The sequence below is a fragment of the Triturus cristatus genome, chromosome 10 (genome assembly GCF_964204655.1).
Source record: "Triturus cristatus chromosome 10, aTriCri1.1, whole genome shotgun sequence".
Taxonomy (NCBI): domain Eukaryota; kingdom Metazoa; phylum Chordata; class Amphibia; order Caudata; family Salamandridae; genus Triturus; species Triturus cristatus.
Window position 1 is genome coordinate 1,082,518,953 of NC_140593.1, and position 19,590 is coordinate 1,082,538,542.

A 19,590-nucleotide genomic window follows, 5' to 3' on the forward strand; every position below is an offset into this window, starting at 1 on the left:
CTTTTGGCCAAAAGAGTCATCAACAGAGTGCTGGCATTAGAAGTAGGCCGTGGTTGCTAGTGCTGTTGCTTTCTGGTGTGCAAGGATGGAGGCCTCTGCCCAATCTTGGACCAGGGCCCTCTCAATGCCTTCCTGAGGAAGGAGAAATTCAAGATGTTAACACTTGCCTGGTTTTGTCTGCGTTAGACCCTAATGATTGGATGGCAGCACTAGACCTGCAGGATGCCTATTTTCACATCCCTGTCCTGCAGGCCTAACGGCGTTACCTGCGGTACATAGTGGGCCAGGAGCATTTCAAGTTTGCTGTGCTCCTTTTTGGTTTCACCAGTGCCCCTCGTTTGTTCCCAAAGGTGATTGTCGTGGTTGCAGCACACCTGCAGAGGTCATTGGTCCCAGTCTTTCCCTACCTATACGATTGGCTGCTGAAGGCGGGCTCGCCCAAGGCAGTCGTCACCCACCTCCAGACTACTGTGGACCTCCAGCATTCGCTTTTACTATCAGCATGCTGAAATCATACCAGACTCCTCCTCAGATGCTCCCTTTCATCGGAGGCATTCTGGATACGGTGCAATTCTGCACCAACCATCTGAAGCGAAGAGTCCAGGACATTCAGGCTATGATCCTGATGTTTCAACCTCAGTCCTAATGGTCTCCTTCATCCTGCTAGTGAAGTGGGCTCAATGGCATATTTGGGCTTTTCACTGGAATCTGAAGTCTCAGTGGTTGCAGCATCTAAAAACATGTCCGACGTTGGCCAGGTTTCGAGGGAGACTACAAAATATCTGCAGTGGGGCGGCTGTGGGGGGGGGGGGGGGGTACAAGCCCCCGACTGAATCAGTGGCAGACCCCTCTCCATGCCTAAACCAGGGCTGACAGTGGTTACTGGTGCATCGCTTTTGAGCTGGGGCTGTTGTCTGGGAGAAGTGGACATCAGAGGCCTCTGGTCTCTGTCAGAGCCTGGGCTCCACAAGGTCTTCTGGAGCTGAAGGCAGTTCACTTGGCATTGAAAGTTTTCCTGTCCTCCATCAAAGGTAAGCTGGTCCAGGTGTTTGTGGACAACACAACTGCTGTGTGGTACTGCAACAAGCTGGGCGGAGTGGGGTCATGGAGCCTGTGCAGACCGAGTTGGAACATCCGGGCATTTTCCTGGTCATACAGCACCTGGTGGGCTCTCTAAACGGCAGGGTGGACAAACTCTGGTGGCTATGCCTTGCCGACCACAAATGCATCTGGAGGTGGCTCAAGGTCTCTGTTAGGACTGTGGAAATCATTGGCTAGACATGTTTGCAAAAGCAGAGAACTTGCAATATCCGCACTTCTGTGCATTGGAGTTTCCAAAGTGGCTCTCGCTCAGAGATGCATTCTGACTAGACTGGAATACGGTGCTCCTATTTGCCTTTCCACTGATACCTGTTCTCCATCGAGTTCTCGAAGATCAGAACTGATCAGGACCAAGTCATTATGGTGGCTCCGGAATGGGCGATGGGAGTATGTTAAAAGAACTCCTGAGGACATACACCTGTCCTGTTACCAGGCTGTCCTTTCGTGAGGATCTCCTGTCACAGCAGCAGGTCAGGGTCCTGTAACCCAAACTTGCTCACTCTTCACATACATGCGTGGAGATTAAGTGTCATCAGTTGAGGGTCTTCGATCTTCATCCCAAAGTCTGACGTCATCTTGGAAGCCAGGCGTTTATCATCAAAAATTGTATACTTCTGCTGTTGGGGCAAGTTTGTGGCTTTGTGCACTAAGAAAAACATTGACCCACTTTCTACGCCCCTATCTGAAGTGTTGTTTGTTTTGTCTTTAGCCCAGCAAGACCATGCTCTGGACACAGTTAAGGGGTATCTTTCAGCAATCTCAGTTTTTTTGTGGTTGCCTGGATCAACCCTCCCCGTTTAAGTCACCCGTCGTGAAACGTTTTCTGAAAGGTCATCATCATATGTTTTTTTCCCCACACCTTCCTGTATGCCACAATGGGACCTTGATTCAGTACTGACATTTTTGATGTGTTCTCCTTTTAAACCCATGTTTACCTGTCTTCTTAAATTTTGACTGGCTTATTGGTGGCCATCACATCGGCCAGGAGAGTCGGCGATCTGTGGGCTCTTTCTGTCCAACCTCCCTATACCAGCTTATTCCCAGTCAAACTGATTCTCCGAACACATGTCTACTTTTTGCTGAAGGTTGTGACACCCTTTCATGTCAGCCAAACCATCACGCTGACGATTTTGTTTGCTCCACCACATCTGTCCAAGGAGGAAGAATTATTCCACCACCTGGTAGACACACAGGAGATCAGCCAGCTGACCATTGCTGCCCATAAGAGGGCAGTGTCAGTCTATATAGACCATACCAAGCTACAATGGGTGAATGATCATCTCTATATAGGGTTCACTGGATCAAAAAAGGTAAAAGCAGTGCAGACTATCTCCAGACGCATAGTACTTTATATTAAAATCTGCTACGCATTGGCCAGGAAGCAACCCCTGGAGGGCTTGCGGGGTCACTCCACCCGAGCCAAGGCTGCATCTTCTGCATTAACTCGCAGAGTTTGTGTCCTGGATATCGGTCAGGCTGCTACGTGGTTATCTTTGCACATGTTTGCAAAACACTACTGCCTCATCAGTTAGGTCTGTAGTGACACATATTTTGCCTGTTCAGTCCTTTAGGACTCTTTGGTCTGAACCAGTTCATAGATTCTCAACTGGGGAGGTATTGTTTTGGTATCTGCAGCTAGAGGTCTCTATCAGATGAACAAGTTGCTTGCCTTTCATTAACACCTTATCTGGTAAGTGCTCTATATAGCCGCAGTTCATTACAGACTCTCACATCTCCTGTTCTGCAACCTGGCCTTTTCCACCTAAAAAGGTTCTTGAAGGTCCTTAGAATATGCAAACTGCTCATTGGTCTTCTGTCATGGCTCTGTGCTTCTGGTGTGGAAACAGTCACGGACAAAAGTCAGTGCGCTGGGATGGCACCTATATAGGCACTGCTCATGTCACATTCAGCGCAGCCTACACAAAGCTGTTCGACATCTACCAACTTCCGGGGTACTGCTCAAGATTTTATGGATCCAATCAGACGCCTGGAGACTATTTTAAGGTAAGGAATCAGTGCCTAGGGAGTCTCCACCACATAAGGCGTTACCGAAGATAAGAAACTTGTTCTTTATGTGTAAAAATACATGCAGAAGACAGTTACATTAAACCATAAACACTCCAGATTCTCTGTCAATACCCTGACAACCACTCTTCCTTTCTTGTAGAAACAATTAAAATGACTTTTTTCCCCATTGGGATGTTTTACGTTAGCCTCTATACCTCTGTGTTTGTTCCATCGTACTATGCCAAACTAGGCACTCTCGTTTCTAAATTCTCTATTTCAATAAACCAGCTTAAAGACTTAAAGGAAAGGGATAGCATCAATCTGCCAGACTTTAAATAGGACCATTATGCTTTCTTAATTTCACAAAGTTTTAAGTGGTTTGGTGAAGATAAAGCAAATATTCCCTTACACACCCCTTTTGATTAGCTATTGAGACTTTCATGGTCCACCCTTTATTTATAATTTCATCTCTAAACACAATTTTCATACACAACACTCCACACAGATGATATCATTTGTGATACAGCCCCTGTGGATCTGACCCCATTATGTAATGGTTCAGTTGACCAATACCAAATTGGAACATTAAGGTTCAACTCCGAGTTCAAGCCAGCTGCTTGTCTAGCCCGGGCTTTGAGTTGCACAGACCTGCAAGGGTTCACGCGCCATGAAGATATTTTGAAAACCATTCTTATCCATAAGTAGAATACGTTTCTCTCCAATTTAAATTACCCGCTGAGGAGTTCTCAGACTCCTCCAGCTCATGTTGGCTGGCATGGAGGTTTTTTGGAGCCTGGAAATCAAATACTCAAAACCACTCTCACTGGGTAAAAATAAATCTGCTCCTCTCTCGTGGATATATAGTCTTTAAAGATTATAATATCTTAAAAGACCAAGAAATTACTTGTGGGTGGTTACCATTATACAAATGCCCAGTGTTAGTGGAAGAAGACATTTGATACAAGCTCTGGTTTCTACTATCCAGTGTTGACTCCTGCCTCAGTGGTACAATTACATTTCTTTAGCCTACATACGGTCTTACGGCTGCTTAAGAAACATTTTGCTGCCACATTGAGAGTCCCCAATTTTCTGACTTACTTTTCAGATGTTGGTTCTCCCTTCCAGACAAATCTAAATGTTCCAAGACACAACCTTCTATCTAATCATTTGGACACAGTCTAAATTTTAACATTCACCCCCCAATCCCCCTCCCCCACTGGCCTTCACGTTATTGAAGTCTCCCGATTATGAGTGTAATTGCAGTTGTACTAAAATTCATACTCTTGGAGAGGTGCCTGGTGCATTATTAAATGGTGAGCACACTATACAATGTGAGGTGTTTTCTTGGGATTGTGGTGTTTTTGAAGTCTGGTTTATGTGGGAAGCATTTTGAAGTTGTATGCGAGTGACCAAAATGGTGTCCTTATTCTATCTTGTGTCACAGCATCTAATAATGTGATGATGGGAATAAAAGTGAGAGATGGAACGCACATAGTTTATATTAATTGGTTGCGGTGAGGTGCTTTGCAGGTCTTGTATGAAATTCTTGCGAGAACCACATAGTCATAATACAGCAGTTGTTCAGATTCTCTGTATATTCAGGGCAGGATTATGAGGTTGCAGAGAGAGTCCCAGTGATGGTACTTCAACAAGAAAGTTTAGAATACTTAAACGTGTCCAATAGAGCAGCTGGAAAAGAATAAGAATTAGATCTATAGGGATGGCCTATATTGTCATTCAAGATACAGATGTTTTACTGGAACAACAGGGAGAAGAAGTAGCAACCAAGAGAATGGCAATTGCTGTCCATGGCGATCTACCATCGTAGCACAGCGTTTTATTGACTTTCTTTGAAATAAACCTCCGCTATGGAGCAGTCCTGGAGTGCCATGTTCTATTCTGCACTTGTATGTTAAGAATTGTGTTCCCAGTTTGGCTCAGCAAATTTCTTTGTAATGCAGCCCATTTTCCTTAAAGGAAAACTGGATGCATTTAAAAAAAAAAAAAAAAAGCTGCCTGCTCTTAAAAAATGTTGGCACCCACATTAAACAAAAACCAAAGGAAATGATGGACGAAGTGTCGAACATTGTAAGCACTCACCCCCAGTCAACTGATCTGGGTTTAATCCATCACCGTTCTTTAGCCCACTCTGCCACCCCAGTTCAGACATGGCCATATGCAAATCAGTCTGACCCTGTGCCTCATGGGAACAGTCCAGCCCGAACTGCCAAGCCATGTCTTCCCTGGACCGGAAACAAGCTTCCTAGGACCGGTTTCTGGCATTTCAGCCATCTTCAGCCAGGCTTGCTTGAATCCAGTGGCAAAGTGAGCAAGGGACTCACGCCTGAGCATACCCTGCCAACTTATGGCGAACAAAGCAAAAACCAACGGAAATGATGGACAGAGTGTTGAACATTACAAGCACTCACCCACATTAAACAAGCATTGAAAATGCAATAGGTCTCGCCTTTGATTAAGTTAAAGCCATTTGCTTTGCTAATGGTATTGTATCGCAAAGCAAATGCCTTTAACTTAATTAAAGGCGAGACCTATTGCATTTCTAATGCTTGTTATTATTTTCAAACGTTTAACGAATCATTCCTTTATTTGTAAACAATAAAAACATAGCAGGCTTTTGCCAGGCCTATTGGCTTTGTTGTTGTATGCCAAGTAAGTTTCAGTTCCTGAAGTGGCTCATGTGCAGTGATTCATAAAATATCAAGATGACTTGAAGGCGTTGTTGATTTTTGTGACTTCAGCTTGTGGTATGAGATGTAGACGTGTGGCGGAAGCAGTACTACACTCTGGGCAGGGGGATGCGCACGCGCTGTCTGAAATGTCATTTCTTTACTTAGATTAGGAAAGGTTGGTTCGAGGCATGTGGGCTGCTGAATTCATATCTGTGCATAGATCGCCGCCTAGTGTTGGGTCCGGATGATTGCATATTTTTGTCCTGGAAGAGTCTTTGAAGTATCACAAGATAGGTGGCTCCTCCCCTGGGCATCCTCTCCATCCTCAGATTGTTTTTTTCCGCCATTGGGTTCGGATGTGCTTATCTTAGCTCAAGTTAGGAAAACTTTATTTAAGGCCAAAAGCCTTTAGATATCGTCGGTATTGTTTGCGTTCGGTATCGATAAATTATTATACTTGTTCTCGAACTTATTCACCCTTCTCGGACCGAGTTTCGGTCCGAACATCGATCGACGTTCGAAGATGGAATCGAGGACTCCCTTCAAGAGATGTCCTCTATGTCACGCAAAATATCCACACGTTGATGTCCATCTGGTGTGTAACAAATGTTTATCACCGGCTCATGATGAGACCAGGTGTATGGCCTGCGCCCGGTTCCGGTGAAAAAAGACCCTTCGGAATAGACGAGCGGCTAGATTGGAGGTCAAAAAATAGGCGCCTAACCCAGTTAACATATTCAGCACCGAGGATGAAGAAGTCGAGAGCGTAGAAGAGTTACAATCGGGCCCTGCTTCGGAGCATGAATCCCAATATGACGACGATGATGAGATCTTCGAGGACGAAGACTTCGCCGACGAGGTAGGAGACGACGATGAGGCCCTTGGGGCCGAGGAAGATAGCTCAGGCGCGGAGCTATGCCAATCCGTCGATGCGGAGGCCGAGGGAGATAGTCTTGATAAGGCTCAGGTCGAGGGATCGCCTGCGGGCCTTACCCAAGATCAGTCGGATCGTTCTACAGCCCCGCCTGAAGGCCCGGCTTCGAACATTTCAAAAGAGCCCGAATTATCGAAAAAGACTGGAGTCGATTCCGTGAAATCGAAACCAAAACCTGCACCGGTCAAATCGAAACCGAAAGTGCAACTGGTTCAGGTTGGATCGAAGGCATCGAAACCTTCCAATCCGTCGACACAAAAGAAGGACATCGGAGCCGAACAAACAAAGAAGAACTTCGGTACCGAGAAACCAAAAAAGGACTTCGGCACCGAGAAACAGAAGAAGGCCCTCGGTCCCGAGAAGACGCAGAGGCCTATAGCACCGAAGGTTGGGGCACCAACTACCAAGGTCAAGGTGGTCGATCCGACTACATCAACACCGAGGAGTGCTGAGACTGCCAAAATACCGGATCAACAAGGCGTCGATCCCAAACTTCGGTTTGAAGCCCCGAAGACTGGAAAGAAACCGGGGACCGCGTCGAGGCCTGTCTCCAAAGAGCCTGTCGGATCAAAAGCACCGTCGGCATTCACGTTGCAACAGGTGTCGGAGTCCCTAAAGCGCATCAGGGAACGGGACACTCTCAAACCGAAAACGGGTCCCGAACCGAACAAGGCCGCCAAGGCTCACTCGGCGCCAGCACCGATCAAGTTTGGATTGCCACCACCGGGGGCACCTAAGATGTTCGAACTTAGGAAGAGTATCGAACATCCAAGAACAGTGTCCACAGAAAGAACTGATGTTGAAGACTCACAGGACCAGTTTATCGACGTCGACACTGGTAGACTGTTGTTCCGCAAGCGGAGAATTGTTCCAGAAAAGGCTTTGGACTCATACAAAATTCCACTAAAAAGGAAAACGGCGTCAGGTTCGACGCCAGTGCTTGTAGAACCTTACCACACATATGATCAGGAACCACCATCCTTTTTTCCCGCACACTCGGAGGCGGATACAGGAGAGGGCTATACTGAGGATACCACTTATCCTGTGGATAATGACCCTGATGAAGCATGGGGAGACCCTAATGACCCAGGAGACCCACAAAATGCTCCTGACACTCCTCTTTATAATATAAAACCATCTCCCACTGAAGATACTGCTGCTTTTAACGCCCTCATTGAAAGAGCGGCTGCCAATCACGGAGTGGAACTTCATTCTGACTCTGTGGAGGAGGATTTCTTGGTGGACACTTTCTCCACATCAGAAAGAACGGTCAAGACTCAACCAATGTAAAAAGGGGTTATTAAACATGCTAAGGACATCTTTAAGGAGACAACCAGAGCACGGGTATTGAACCCGAGAATAGAGAAAAAATACAAACCAGCCCCAGGAGACCCAATGTACATTAAGGGTCAATTGCCGTTGGACTCCATGGTAGTTTCTAATGCTCGCAAGAGAGCTAACTCGCAAACTACCGGTGATGCTCCTCCTCCGGACAAGGAGTCCAAAGTGCTAGAAACATCAGGAAAAAGGATAGCAGCACAAGCAGCAAACATCTGGCGCATTGCCAACACTCAGGCACTCCTGGCCAGATACGACAGGTCACACTACGATACCCTAGAAACACTGCTAGAACACCTACCAGATGAATACAAAGATGGAGCGGAGCTCCTCATCAGAGAGGGACAACTCATTACAAGTGCGTCCATCAAATGCGCACTAGATGCAGCTGACACTGCAGCAAGGGCAATCAACACTAGTGTGATGTTGAGGAGGCACGCATGGCTGAGAATATCAGGTTTCAAACCTGAAATTCAAAATAATATCTTGAATAAACCAGTCAACCCAGACTTTTTATTTGGCCCCGAGGTTGATACTACACTAGAAAAGATTAAAAAGGACACAAACTGCAAAATCTATGGGGGCTCTACAGTCGCAGCAGTTTCGGAGTGGCTCCTTTCGTCGCCCCGGGAATAGAGGAGCAGCTAGAGGTCAGGGGTCCCAGCAGCAGTACAATAAAGGAGGTACCCAGAGTACCTATAATGAGAACAATAGGGGTGGATATCGTGGATCCAGCACACAAGGCAGAGGACGAGGACACAACAACACCAGGTCCTCCGCCAATAACAAACAGTGACGTCTTGTCACTGCCCCCCGACCACATAACACCGGTCGGGGGGAGACTCCAACAGTTCCTGCCAGTCTGGAGATCCATCACCACAGACAGGTGGGTCAGAGAAATTGTCCAGTACGGTTATTGTCTGGAATTAACATCCAATCCACCCAACATACCACCAAGACACCGTCCTATGTCCGCAGAGCACTTGGCATTATTGCAGCAGGAAGTACTAAGTATGCTGCAGAAAAGAGCCATAGAGCTCGTGCCCGTAGAACAACGAGGGTCAGGGGTGTACTCTCTGTACTTCTTGATCCCAAAAAAGGACGGGTCTCTCAGACCTATACTGGACCTGAGACCTCTCAACCAATACATTCTGTCAGAGCATTTTCATATGCTCACCCTCCAGCAGGTTCTACCGTTACTCAGTCAGGGAGACTTCCTAGCAACACTGGATTTGAAGGATGCGTATTTCCACATACCCATACACCCATCACACAGAAAATATCTCAGGTTCACTCTTCAGGATCAGCATTATCAGTTCAAAGTACTCCCTTTCGGAGTAACAACGGCGCCCAGAGTCTTTACCAAGTGCCTAGCGACAGTGGCTGCACACTTAAGGAGACAGCACATTCACGTCTTCCCTTACCTAGACGACTGGCTCGTTCAGGCAAAGTCAGCCCAGCAGTGTGCCAGCCACATATCCCACACCATTCACCCTCTTCACAGTCTGGGATTCTCACTAAATTATCCAAAGTCACATCTTCAACCCGCCCACGTACGGCAGTACCTGGGCGCGACCATAGACACTCTGGCAGCCAAAGCTCAGCCAAATTTAGTGAGGATCAACAGCATGCAACTGCTGATAAAAAAAAAAGTTCAGACCTCAACACTCCCTTCCAGTTCGAGTGTTCATGCAGTTGATAGGCATGATGGCCTCCTGCATCTTCATAGTCCCGCACGCGAGACTACATATGCGCCCGCTTCAGGAGTGCTTGGCACGTCAATGGAATCAGACTCAAGGACAGTTGAAAGACCTAGTGTTGGTGAGCGGTCGGGCATACAACTCTCTGCATTGGTGGAATCCACAAAACCTTTGCAAGGGCCGACCGTTCCAAGAGCCTGTTCCACAAATAATACTGACGGCGGACGCGTCTCTCCAGGGATGGGGAGCTCATGTACTCAATTACACAGTGCAGGGACTATGGACGACACAGCAACAGAAGATGCACATCAACCTTCTGGAACTGATGGCAATCTTCCTGGCAATGAAGGCATTCAAAGTACACTTGTGCAACAAAGTCGTGTTGATCCGGACGGACAACATGACTGCCATGTACTACATACAGAAGCAGGGAGGAACACACTCTCCACAGTTGTCTCATCTGGCTCAGAGCATGTGGAGGTGGGCCATTCAGAGGAACATGTTCCTCATGGCAGAACACCTCCCGGGCAAGGACAACCAAATGGCGGATCTGCTCAGCAGACACAGCCACCAAATGCACGAGTGGGAGCTACATCCATCATTACTCCAACCATACTTCCAGCAGTGGGGTCATCCAGAGATGGACCCATTCGCCACAAGGGAAAACGCAAAATGCCACAGCTTTGCCGCCAGGTTCCCGCACCCACAGTCGCAGGGCAATGCGATATGGATGAACTGGTCAGGCAGATTTGCGTACGCTTTTCCCCCAGCGCCATTAATACCGCTAGTGGCACGCAAACTAAGGCAACACTCAATGACACTCATCCTGGTTGCTCCAATGTGGGCACGCCAGCCATGGTACACCACGTTACTAGAACTTTCCGTGGTGCCGCCTCAAAGACTGCGGCTAACACCCAAACTTTTAACACAGAACCATGGCGAAATTCAGCACCCAGATCCGCAACAGCTGAACCTGGCGATCTGGCTCCTGAAGTCTTGGAGTTTGGCTACCTGAACCTGCCTCCAGAATGTATGAATATCATCAAGGAGGCCAGGAGACCCACGACCAGAGCTTGCTATGCGGCTAAATAGAAAAGATTTGTCATTTACTGTAAAAACAATGACATTAATCCGCTGGATGCATCCATTCAGAACATCATCTGTTACCTGTTACACTTATACCAATGCAATCTGGCATACAGCTCCATCCGTATACATCTAACCGCAATAGCAGCCTATCTTCAGAACAGGCAGCACCTCTCTTTATTCAGAGTGCCTGCCATCAAAGCCTTCTTAGAGGGACTCAAAAGAGTGATTCCTCCATGTAAGCGGGTCGCACAGAGGACACGAACACGGGAGGATGGGGTGAGGCGTTTTATTGAAGGTTCACAATAAAGTTCGCGATGGGTTCTCCCTCGGTGGTAGGATGTCAGGGTCGGGCGCTGTTCTTGGTCCTCGTGGGCTAGCGTCCCTCTTCTCTCTTCTCCCGGTTTCCCGTAAGGAGGGCTCTCGCCGTGCCAATGGAAAGAAAGAAGGAGAGGTTGCTGTTAGGAACGAGTGTTCTGTTTATCACGCTGTATAAGGGAGGGGAGTGAGGGTAATAGACTCGTGATAAGGTGCTCTCCAACGAACGGTCGTGAAGGGGGTGAGTGAAAGGGAGGACGTGCCGTACTAGGTACGGCGGTAAGCGGCGGCGTTCAGTGGCGCTCTCTCCTCTCCCGCCTCCCGACCCAACCCGTGAAGCGATCCCGTACCTGGGATAGCCACGCACCTCCTCCTGGGGCGTAGCTCGGCGGAGCGTGAATGCCGCGGTCTCCTGCCTCCGGCCTCGGTTCCTCCTCGCGTCCTCTGCTCCTCTTCGGTCCTTCGCTTCGCTCTGTCCCGTCTTCTTCCTCCGGTTCACCGTCGTGCTCTGTCTCCTTCCGTCCTCCGGTGTCGTCACACGCCACTGTCTTCTTCTCGCGGGTTCTTATTGGCGACTGGCCGTCTACGGTGGAGTAGAGGGCGGGGCTATCCTGGAAGACGTCCCAATTAAAGGCACAGTGTTCCGTGCTAGTGCCGTCTGACGTCTCTGCTGGCGACGGGTCGTCCTGAGGGACACAAAACAAGTCACTGGTCAGTTCAGGAGGGGACCACCATTCTCCTCCTTCCAGTACGGAGTCCGGGTGGTCCCCGTGACACTCCTCCACCCCTGGATTCTCCCGCTCGGGGAGAGGGGAAGTCAGAGAGAGATAGTCAGCGCTAGCGTTTTCAGCCCCCTTCCTATGTTTTAAGGTGAAAGAAAAGGGCTGGAGGGTGAGAAACCAGCGAAGCACCCTGGGGTTGTTCGAGATGTTCTGGCTCATCCATTGCAGAGGGGCGTGATCAGTATATAAGGTGAAGTGCCCCCCCTCCAGGTAATATCTGAGCTTGTCTACGGCCCATCTAATAGCGAGGCATTCCCGCTCAATCGTGGGGTATCTCATCTCCCTGGGGAACAGCTTGCGACTGATGTAAAGCAGGGGGTGCTCAATACCATCGGCCGCTACCTGGGATAGGACCGCCCCCAGGCCGTGATTAGAGGCGTCCGTATGTAGGATGAATGGCCTGGTAAAATCAGGAGAGGACAACACAGGGCTGGAGGTGATTATGTCTTTCAAGGTCCGAAAGGCTTCTCTCATTTCGGGGGAGGGGGTTTGGAAGACATGGGGTTTTACGTTCTTCAGAAGGGTATCAGTTAAGGGGGCAGCCTGCTCTGAAAAGTTAGGGATGAAACGCCTGTAGTAGCCGATCAGGCCTAAGAACGCCCTCATTTCCTTTTTCGTAGAGGGGAAAGGGGTGTTGTGAATCGCCTTTACCTTCTCGGTCTGGGGGGCTATGAGACCATGACCCAGTACATATCCCAGATAGTTCACTTTCTGGAAGGCGATCCTGGATTTCTTGGCGTTGACGTGTAACCCAGCCTCCTGCAAGGCGGTAAAGATAGTTCGCAGATGTTGCAGGTGCGTTTTCCAATCAGGGCTAAAGACCACGATATCATCTAGATAGGCTGATGAATAGGGCTGATGTTCCCGTAAGACGTGATTCATTAGGCGCTGAAAGGTGGCCGGGGCGCCATGGAGGCCAAAGGGAAGGACCGTAAATTCGTAGAGGCCGTCTGGGGTGGAAAATGCGGTCTTCTTGCGGTCTTCTTCCCTTAAGGGCACCTGCCAGTACCCCTTGGTTAGGTCTAGCGTGGTGATGTACACGGCTTCTCCCAACTTCTCAATTAACTCGTCAATTCGAGGCATGGGGTAGGCGTCGAAGGTTGAGATGGTGTTGAGAGCCCGGAAATCCATACAGAAGCGGACGCTTCCGTCCGGTTTTGGCACCATAACTATTGGCGACGACCACTCACTGCGGGAGGGACGTATCACCCCCAGTTGCAACATATCCTGGACCTCTTGTCGTATCGCTTCTCTACGAGCGGCGGGGATTCGATATGGCCTTTGTTTGATGATCGCCCCGGGCTTGGTTTCGATTCGGTGTTCTGTTAGGTGAGTTCTTCCAGGAATATTGGAAAAGAGCGAGGCGTGGAGCTGTAAGACTTCCCTCAAGTCCTGGGCCTTGTCTGTGCCTATCTCGTTGTTGATGTCCAGCTGGTGAAGAGTCTCCGACTCTTTCTGTTGCGTGGGTACCGTTAGGTTGGTGGATCGGGGGGGTGGCCCTATCCACTTCTTTAGCATGTTGATATGACACACTTGGGTCCTCCGGGGGGTGATCTGCAATTTGTAGGTGGTTTTCCCTATGGTCTCGATAACTTTATATGGACCCTTCCACTCTTTCTGGAATTTCTGGGAAGCGATCGGTAGCATCACTAACGCCCAGTCATTGACAGCTAAAGTCCTCCATTTCTTCCCTCTATTGTAGAAAGACGCCTGTTTTCCTTGCTGTTTCGCCAGGTTGGAATAGGCCAAATCACGGAGCTTCCCTAGTTTGGATTGTAGGCCCTGGGTGTACTCCAGCATCTCTCGGGTCTCCACCTTCGCTTCATTTTCCCAGGCTTCTTTCGTCATGTCCATTAGACTTCTCGGCTGACGACCATAAAGCATCTCGAAAGACGAGCAACCGAGGCTGCTTTGTACCTGGCTTCTGATGACGTACAAAGCCAGTGGCAGTAGCTGGTCCCACTCTCTTCCTTCTACGCTGAGCATCTTCTTGAGAGTGGTCTTGAGGGTTCCGTTATAGCGTTCCACCAACCCGTCCGTTTGCGGGTGATAGACTGATGTTTTTATCTGACGGACGTCGAGCAGTCGACACACCTCCTTCATTAGGCGAGACACAAACGGGGTACCCTGGTCCGTGAGAATTTCTTTCGGAAAACCGACTCTTGAAAACAGCTCTAGAAAGCGGTCGGCGATGTTACGGGTTGTGGGTGACCCTAAGGGGAAAGCCTCTGGGAACCTAGTGGCGTAGTCAACCACCACTAGGACAAACGTGTGACCCCTTTTTGTTCGAGGCAAGGGCCCTATGAGGTCCATCCCAACTCTTTCATACGGGGTTCCAATCGCCGGTAGAGGCTGAAGGGGAACGGCTGGTAGTATTCGTGTGTTCCTCCGTTGACAGACCGAACAGGTCTGACAGTGGTCTTTGGTATCCTTATAGATGCCAGGCCAGTAGAAGTGTCGGAGAATGTTTTTCGTGGTTTTTTCCGAGCCTGTATGTCCTGCCGTGAGGTGGGTATGGGCAAAAAACAGAATCTGCTCCCTGAAGGATAGGGGTACCAATAGCTGATGGGGCTCAGAGGGACCTCCCTGGCGATATAGCAAATCGTTTGTTATCAGGAAGCGGGGATAGGTATAGGGACCTCGTTCGGGTGCACTGTGAGCTTGTTCCCAGGCATTAAAGAGTGTAGTGTCGTTGGCTTGGGCGAACCGAAAGCTGCGGTCCAACACCCAGGGTGTGGGGGTTATCAGGGCAGGCGCTGTGGGGACCCTCTTGCCTTGGTGCGTCCTCCCCCCCTGGTCCTCGCTTAAGGCTAGGCGAAACATATCTTGGAACGCTGGGTTATCGGTTCCAATGATGAGGTCCTCCGGGAGGTTATCAAGGACCCCAACTCGTACCGGGCGATGGACCCCCGAGGGATGAATTACTGGAATGTCGGCCACGGGGTAAGGTTTGACATCCCCATGGACGCAGCGAATGTGGACCGAGGAGTCCGGTACTATCTGCTCCGGGGACACCCGCATACTTTGGATAACCGATTGCCTACACCCTGAATCTAGGAGGGCCTGGAGGGGGGTCCCGTTTACCTGTACCTGGACGTGATATGCGGACCCCATTTCAGCGGTGTAGAGGATCGATTTGGGCACATATCCCACTTCCATGGGCTCTTCTGTGTGTCGTTTCTTGGGGCAGGCTCGGGCGATATGTCCCCACTCTCCGCAGTCGAAACACTGTGGGCCCTTCAGGACGGGGACTTCATACCGCTGGGGCCTGACCTTTGGTTGCTCCAGGATTCTGGGTTTCTTATCCGAGCGTAGGGCCGGGGGTCGCTGTCTCTCTGGTTCCCCTACATACCCCTTCGGTTGGGCCCTGGAGAACGTCGTGGCCATCTCTACCGCTTGTTCAGCGGTAAGATGCGTGTGCTGCCGCAGCCACCTTTGGGTGTGATAGGGTAAAGCGTCCAGGTACTGTTCTAGGTAGATCTTCTCCATGATCTCCTCCTTTGTGCTAGTACCCGGGCTCAGCCACTTGTCGGCCGCCATCTTCAGCCGGAAATACAAGGTCTTTGGGTTTTCCCCGGGCGCCCCCTTCTCCCTTCTGAATCGTACCCGGTAGGCCTCTGCATCAAGGCCCAGATGGTCCAATATGAGGGTCTTGATGGAACCATAGGGAGCGTCTCCGGTAGCGTTTGCCACCTGATAGGCTGCTTGGGCCTCTCCGGTCAAGAGAGGGGCCAGAAAGAAGGGCCATTTCTCCAGCCGCCAGCTGCATGCCCTGGCGACCCTCTCGAAGTTCGTAAGAAAAGCGTCCGGGTCGTCCCCAGACACGTATTTCTGCAAGGATATCCCGGCTGGGGTGGGGTGACTGGACCTTGTCGCGAGTCCGGAGCCGGTGAGGGGATCGGTTACCGCCTTATGTAGCCCCTCCAACTGTGCTGCAATGGTATCCTTAAAGACCTCCCGATCCGCGCTGGCGGAGGTCATCTGTCGTTCGACGGCCCATTCCAGCTTCTCCTGCCCCTTGATCATGTGTTGAATCAACGCATCCATCTTCTGTGTACAGATGGGTCCTCTATGCCCGCATTCTCCACCACTGTAAGCGGGTCGCACAGAGGACACGAACACGGGAGGATGGGGTGAGGCGTTTTATTGAAGGTTCACAATAAAGTTCGCGATGGGTTCTCCCTCGGTGGTAGGATGTCAGGGTCGGGCGCTGTTCTTGGTCCTCGTGGGCTAGCGTCCCTCTTCTCTCTTCTCCCGGTTTCCCGTAAGGAGGGCTCTCGCCGTGCCAATGGAAAGAAAGAAGGAGAGCTGGCTGTTAGGAACGAGTGTTCCGTTTATCACGCTGTATAAGGGAGGGGAGTGAGGGTAATAGACTCGTGATAAGGTGCTCTCCAACGAACGGTCGTGAAGGGGGTGAGTGAAAGGGAGGACGTGCCGTACTAGGTACGGCGGTAAGCGGCGGCGTTCAGTGGCGCTCTCTCCTCTCCCGCCTCCCGACCCAACCCGTAAAGCGATCCCGTACCTGGGATAGCCACGCACCTCCTCCTGGGGCGTGGCTCGGCGGAGCGTGAATGCCGCGGTCTCCTGCCTCCGGCCTCGGTTCCTCCTCGCGTCCTCTGCTCCTCTTCGGTCCTTCGCTTCGCTCTGTCCCGTCTTCTTCCTCCGGTTCACCGTCGTGCTCTGTCTCCTTCCGTCCTCCGGTGTCGTCACACGCCACTGTCTTCTTCTCGCGGGTTCTTATTGGCGACTGGCCGTCTACGGTGGAGTAGAGGGCGGGGCTATCCTGGAAGACGTCCCAATTAAAGGCACAGTGTTCCGTGCTAGTGCCGTCTGACGTCTCTGCTGGCCACGGGTCGTCCTGAGGGACACAAAACAAGTCACTGGTCAGTTCAGGAGGGGACCACCATTCTCCTCCTTCCAGTACGGAGTCCGGGTGGTCCCCGTGACACTCCACCAACCGGCACCGGTGTGGAACCTGAATGTGGTCCTCACCAGATTGATTGGTCCACCTTTTGAACCTCTACGTTCATGTGAGATTCAATTCCTCACCTGGAAAGTAGCTTTCTTAGTGGCAATCACTTTGTTAAGAAGAGTTAGTGAACTCCAGGCACTAACCATTCAAGAGCCATTCATACAGGTTCACGCGAACAGGGTGGTACTACGTACCAACCCCACATTCATGCCTAAAGTGATATCGCAGTTCCACATGAATCAGACTATTGAACTGCCTGTTTTCTTTCCAAATCCAGAAAATGTCGCAGAGAGAATGCTCCATACACTAGATGTAAAGAGGGCCCTCATGTACTATATAGACAGAACAGGAAAACAAAACAACTGTTCGTTGCCTTTTCTCCACAACACAAGGGCAACGCCATTTCCAAAGCAGGGATAGCCAGATGGACCGTTAAATGTATTCAAATTTGCTATGAAAAAGCTAAACGCACGATTCCCCCAAGAGCCCACTCAACACGAAAGTTAGGGGCGTCCATGGCTTTCCTAGGGAACCTTCCTTTAGAGGAAATATGTAGAACAGCCACATGGTCCACTATACATCCATTTACTAAACACTACTGTGTAGATGTACATTCAAAACAGCAGGCAGCTGTAGGACCGGCTGTTCTCAAGACCCTTTTTCAGACTGCTGCAGCTGACACGGGCAGCCGCCGCTAATGGAGGGACTGCTATATAATCTATGCACAGATATGAATTCAGCAGCCCACATGCCTCGAACCGAATATGCTACTTACCAGTATGCATCTGTTCTTGGCATGTAGGGCTGCTGACATTCATATCGCCCACCCTCCTCCCCGGCGCCTGTAGCGGCTGCAGCACTCAGAATTACTGTATAGCATGGTCATCACTTACTGTATCTACTCCATCACTGCCACAATGGCGAAAAACAATCTGAGGATGGAGAGGATGCCCATGCGCACTGTAGTCCAGGGGAGGAGCCACCTATCTCGTGATACTTCGAAGACTCTTCCAGGACTCTTCCAGGACAACAATATGCAATCATCCAGACCCAACACTAGGCGGCGATCTATGCACAGATATGAATGTCAGCAGCCCTACATGCCAAGAACAGATGCATACTGGTAAGTAGCATATTCGATACTGCAGACTTAAGTTTCTTTTCAAACCCGGGGCTCAGAGAGAGAGCTGTTCCACGCCGGGAGAATGTCATCGATTTTTATATGGAAATCTTACATTATTTTCTGCAGGATTCATGTATGTGAGCAAAAATACAAATTTCCAGTGGAAAGCCTTCCAAAAGTGCTGACCGGAGACATTACCGTTTTTTGGGGTAATTCCTCAGTAAGGGGGAGGGAGGGGGGGGGCACCTAGCGCCTGGCCAGAGATCCACCGATTCAGGCCAAGTGTGTTCCGGACGTTGCCTGCGATGCTCTGTATTCAATTTTTTGCAAATTATATATAAATATGGGAAAATGTCACGAAATTATACTTTGGTAGGAAAATATGGTGTGCTGGGGGACACCCTTGGCACGCTCCTTCCTTATTTTGCGAGTCAGTAATAGGTTACAAACTAGGGTTTATACAAAGAAAACAGCTTGTTGTGGCGTTAGCGAGCTCAAAAAAGCTAATTACATCTGGCCTCTAGGAATCAAAACTTTTTTTTTATCATCAAAGCAATGGTTGCATGATGAATCTGAATATGAATAGGTCGGATTCATCTTGTTGAGGAACCCGGTATAATCAACTTATAGATTGATATTTTAATGATTGCAAGATGCTTATTAGATTGTGGAGTGAAACACATTGAAAAATTTGGGGATTTAAGTGGGAATTTTTTAGCTGGCAGATGAATGATTGATCTTCCTGATTTAGATTGTTTTGTTATGTTTATCCTCTTTCGATCCTTTGCTGTAATGATTAAAAGTCATTGTCCACACTTATTTTTGTAAGCAACATTTGAATTCTGAAATGCAAACCAAGGTTTTCTGTCTGAATTGCAATAATGTGTCAATTTATCCAAGCTGTTGCATTATGTTTGTTTCATTTACGTGCACTCATCTATTTAATGACAATTTAGGGAAGCCAAGAGTTCTAGCTGCTTGTCCTCTGTGGTTCCTTTCAGCCTCTGGACTGATGTACAACTCCTATGATTTGGAAAGTTTGATTGATATTGTAAGATTAAATAGGCATTTGTCCTGACAAGTTATGTTAGATACTTATCAGTTACTTTTAACTTTGATGACTGATGTTGCTAACAAAGAGAGATTTAAAAACACATGCTCATTTGTCATTACAGATAAAAGATGTTTATTGTCACTTTCTATGATATTGGGTTGAGGTGGCCCATAGAGAGGGGCCATGTGAAGTAACATCCACTGCCACTAAATAGCACTCACTGCACCCATTTATTGTGTTTGCTTTCTTATCTATTTTAATGAACAGAGGTCGTACTGCAGCCAGCTCCAGCCCTGACATGGAGAACTATTGGAGGGATTTTGGATTTTTACATTTTCTTGGGTCCGGATCCAAACTCTGTAATCCAGCAGTACCAGGAGGTGATAGGTAAATATAATTAAAACTAAAAATTTTCCCCCTGTTATTGTACATACATGCAATGGTGGAACCGAGGTGTAATGCTGTCAAGGACTATCTAAACAAAT

The 19,590-nt window shown here is 49.1% G+C and overlaps 1 protein-coding gene across 1 annotated transcript in view; it reads left to right on the forward strand.

Annotated features, from left to right (window-relative positions):
* Positions 1-19,590, forward strand: part of LOC146796600 (lysosomal alpha-glucosidase-like) — an 854,317-nt gene that overhangs the window by 175,046 nt on the left and 659,681 nt on the right. Inside the window, exon 6 of the mRNA XM_085629244.1 lies at positions 19,373-19,492. Within this exon, the coding sequence (XP_085485370.1) occupies positions 19,373-19,492 (120 nt within the window). The remainder of the gene's footprint in view (positions 1-19,372; positions 19,493-19,590) is intronic.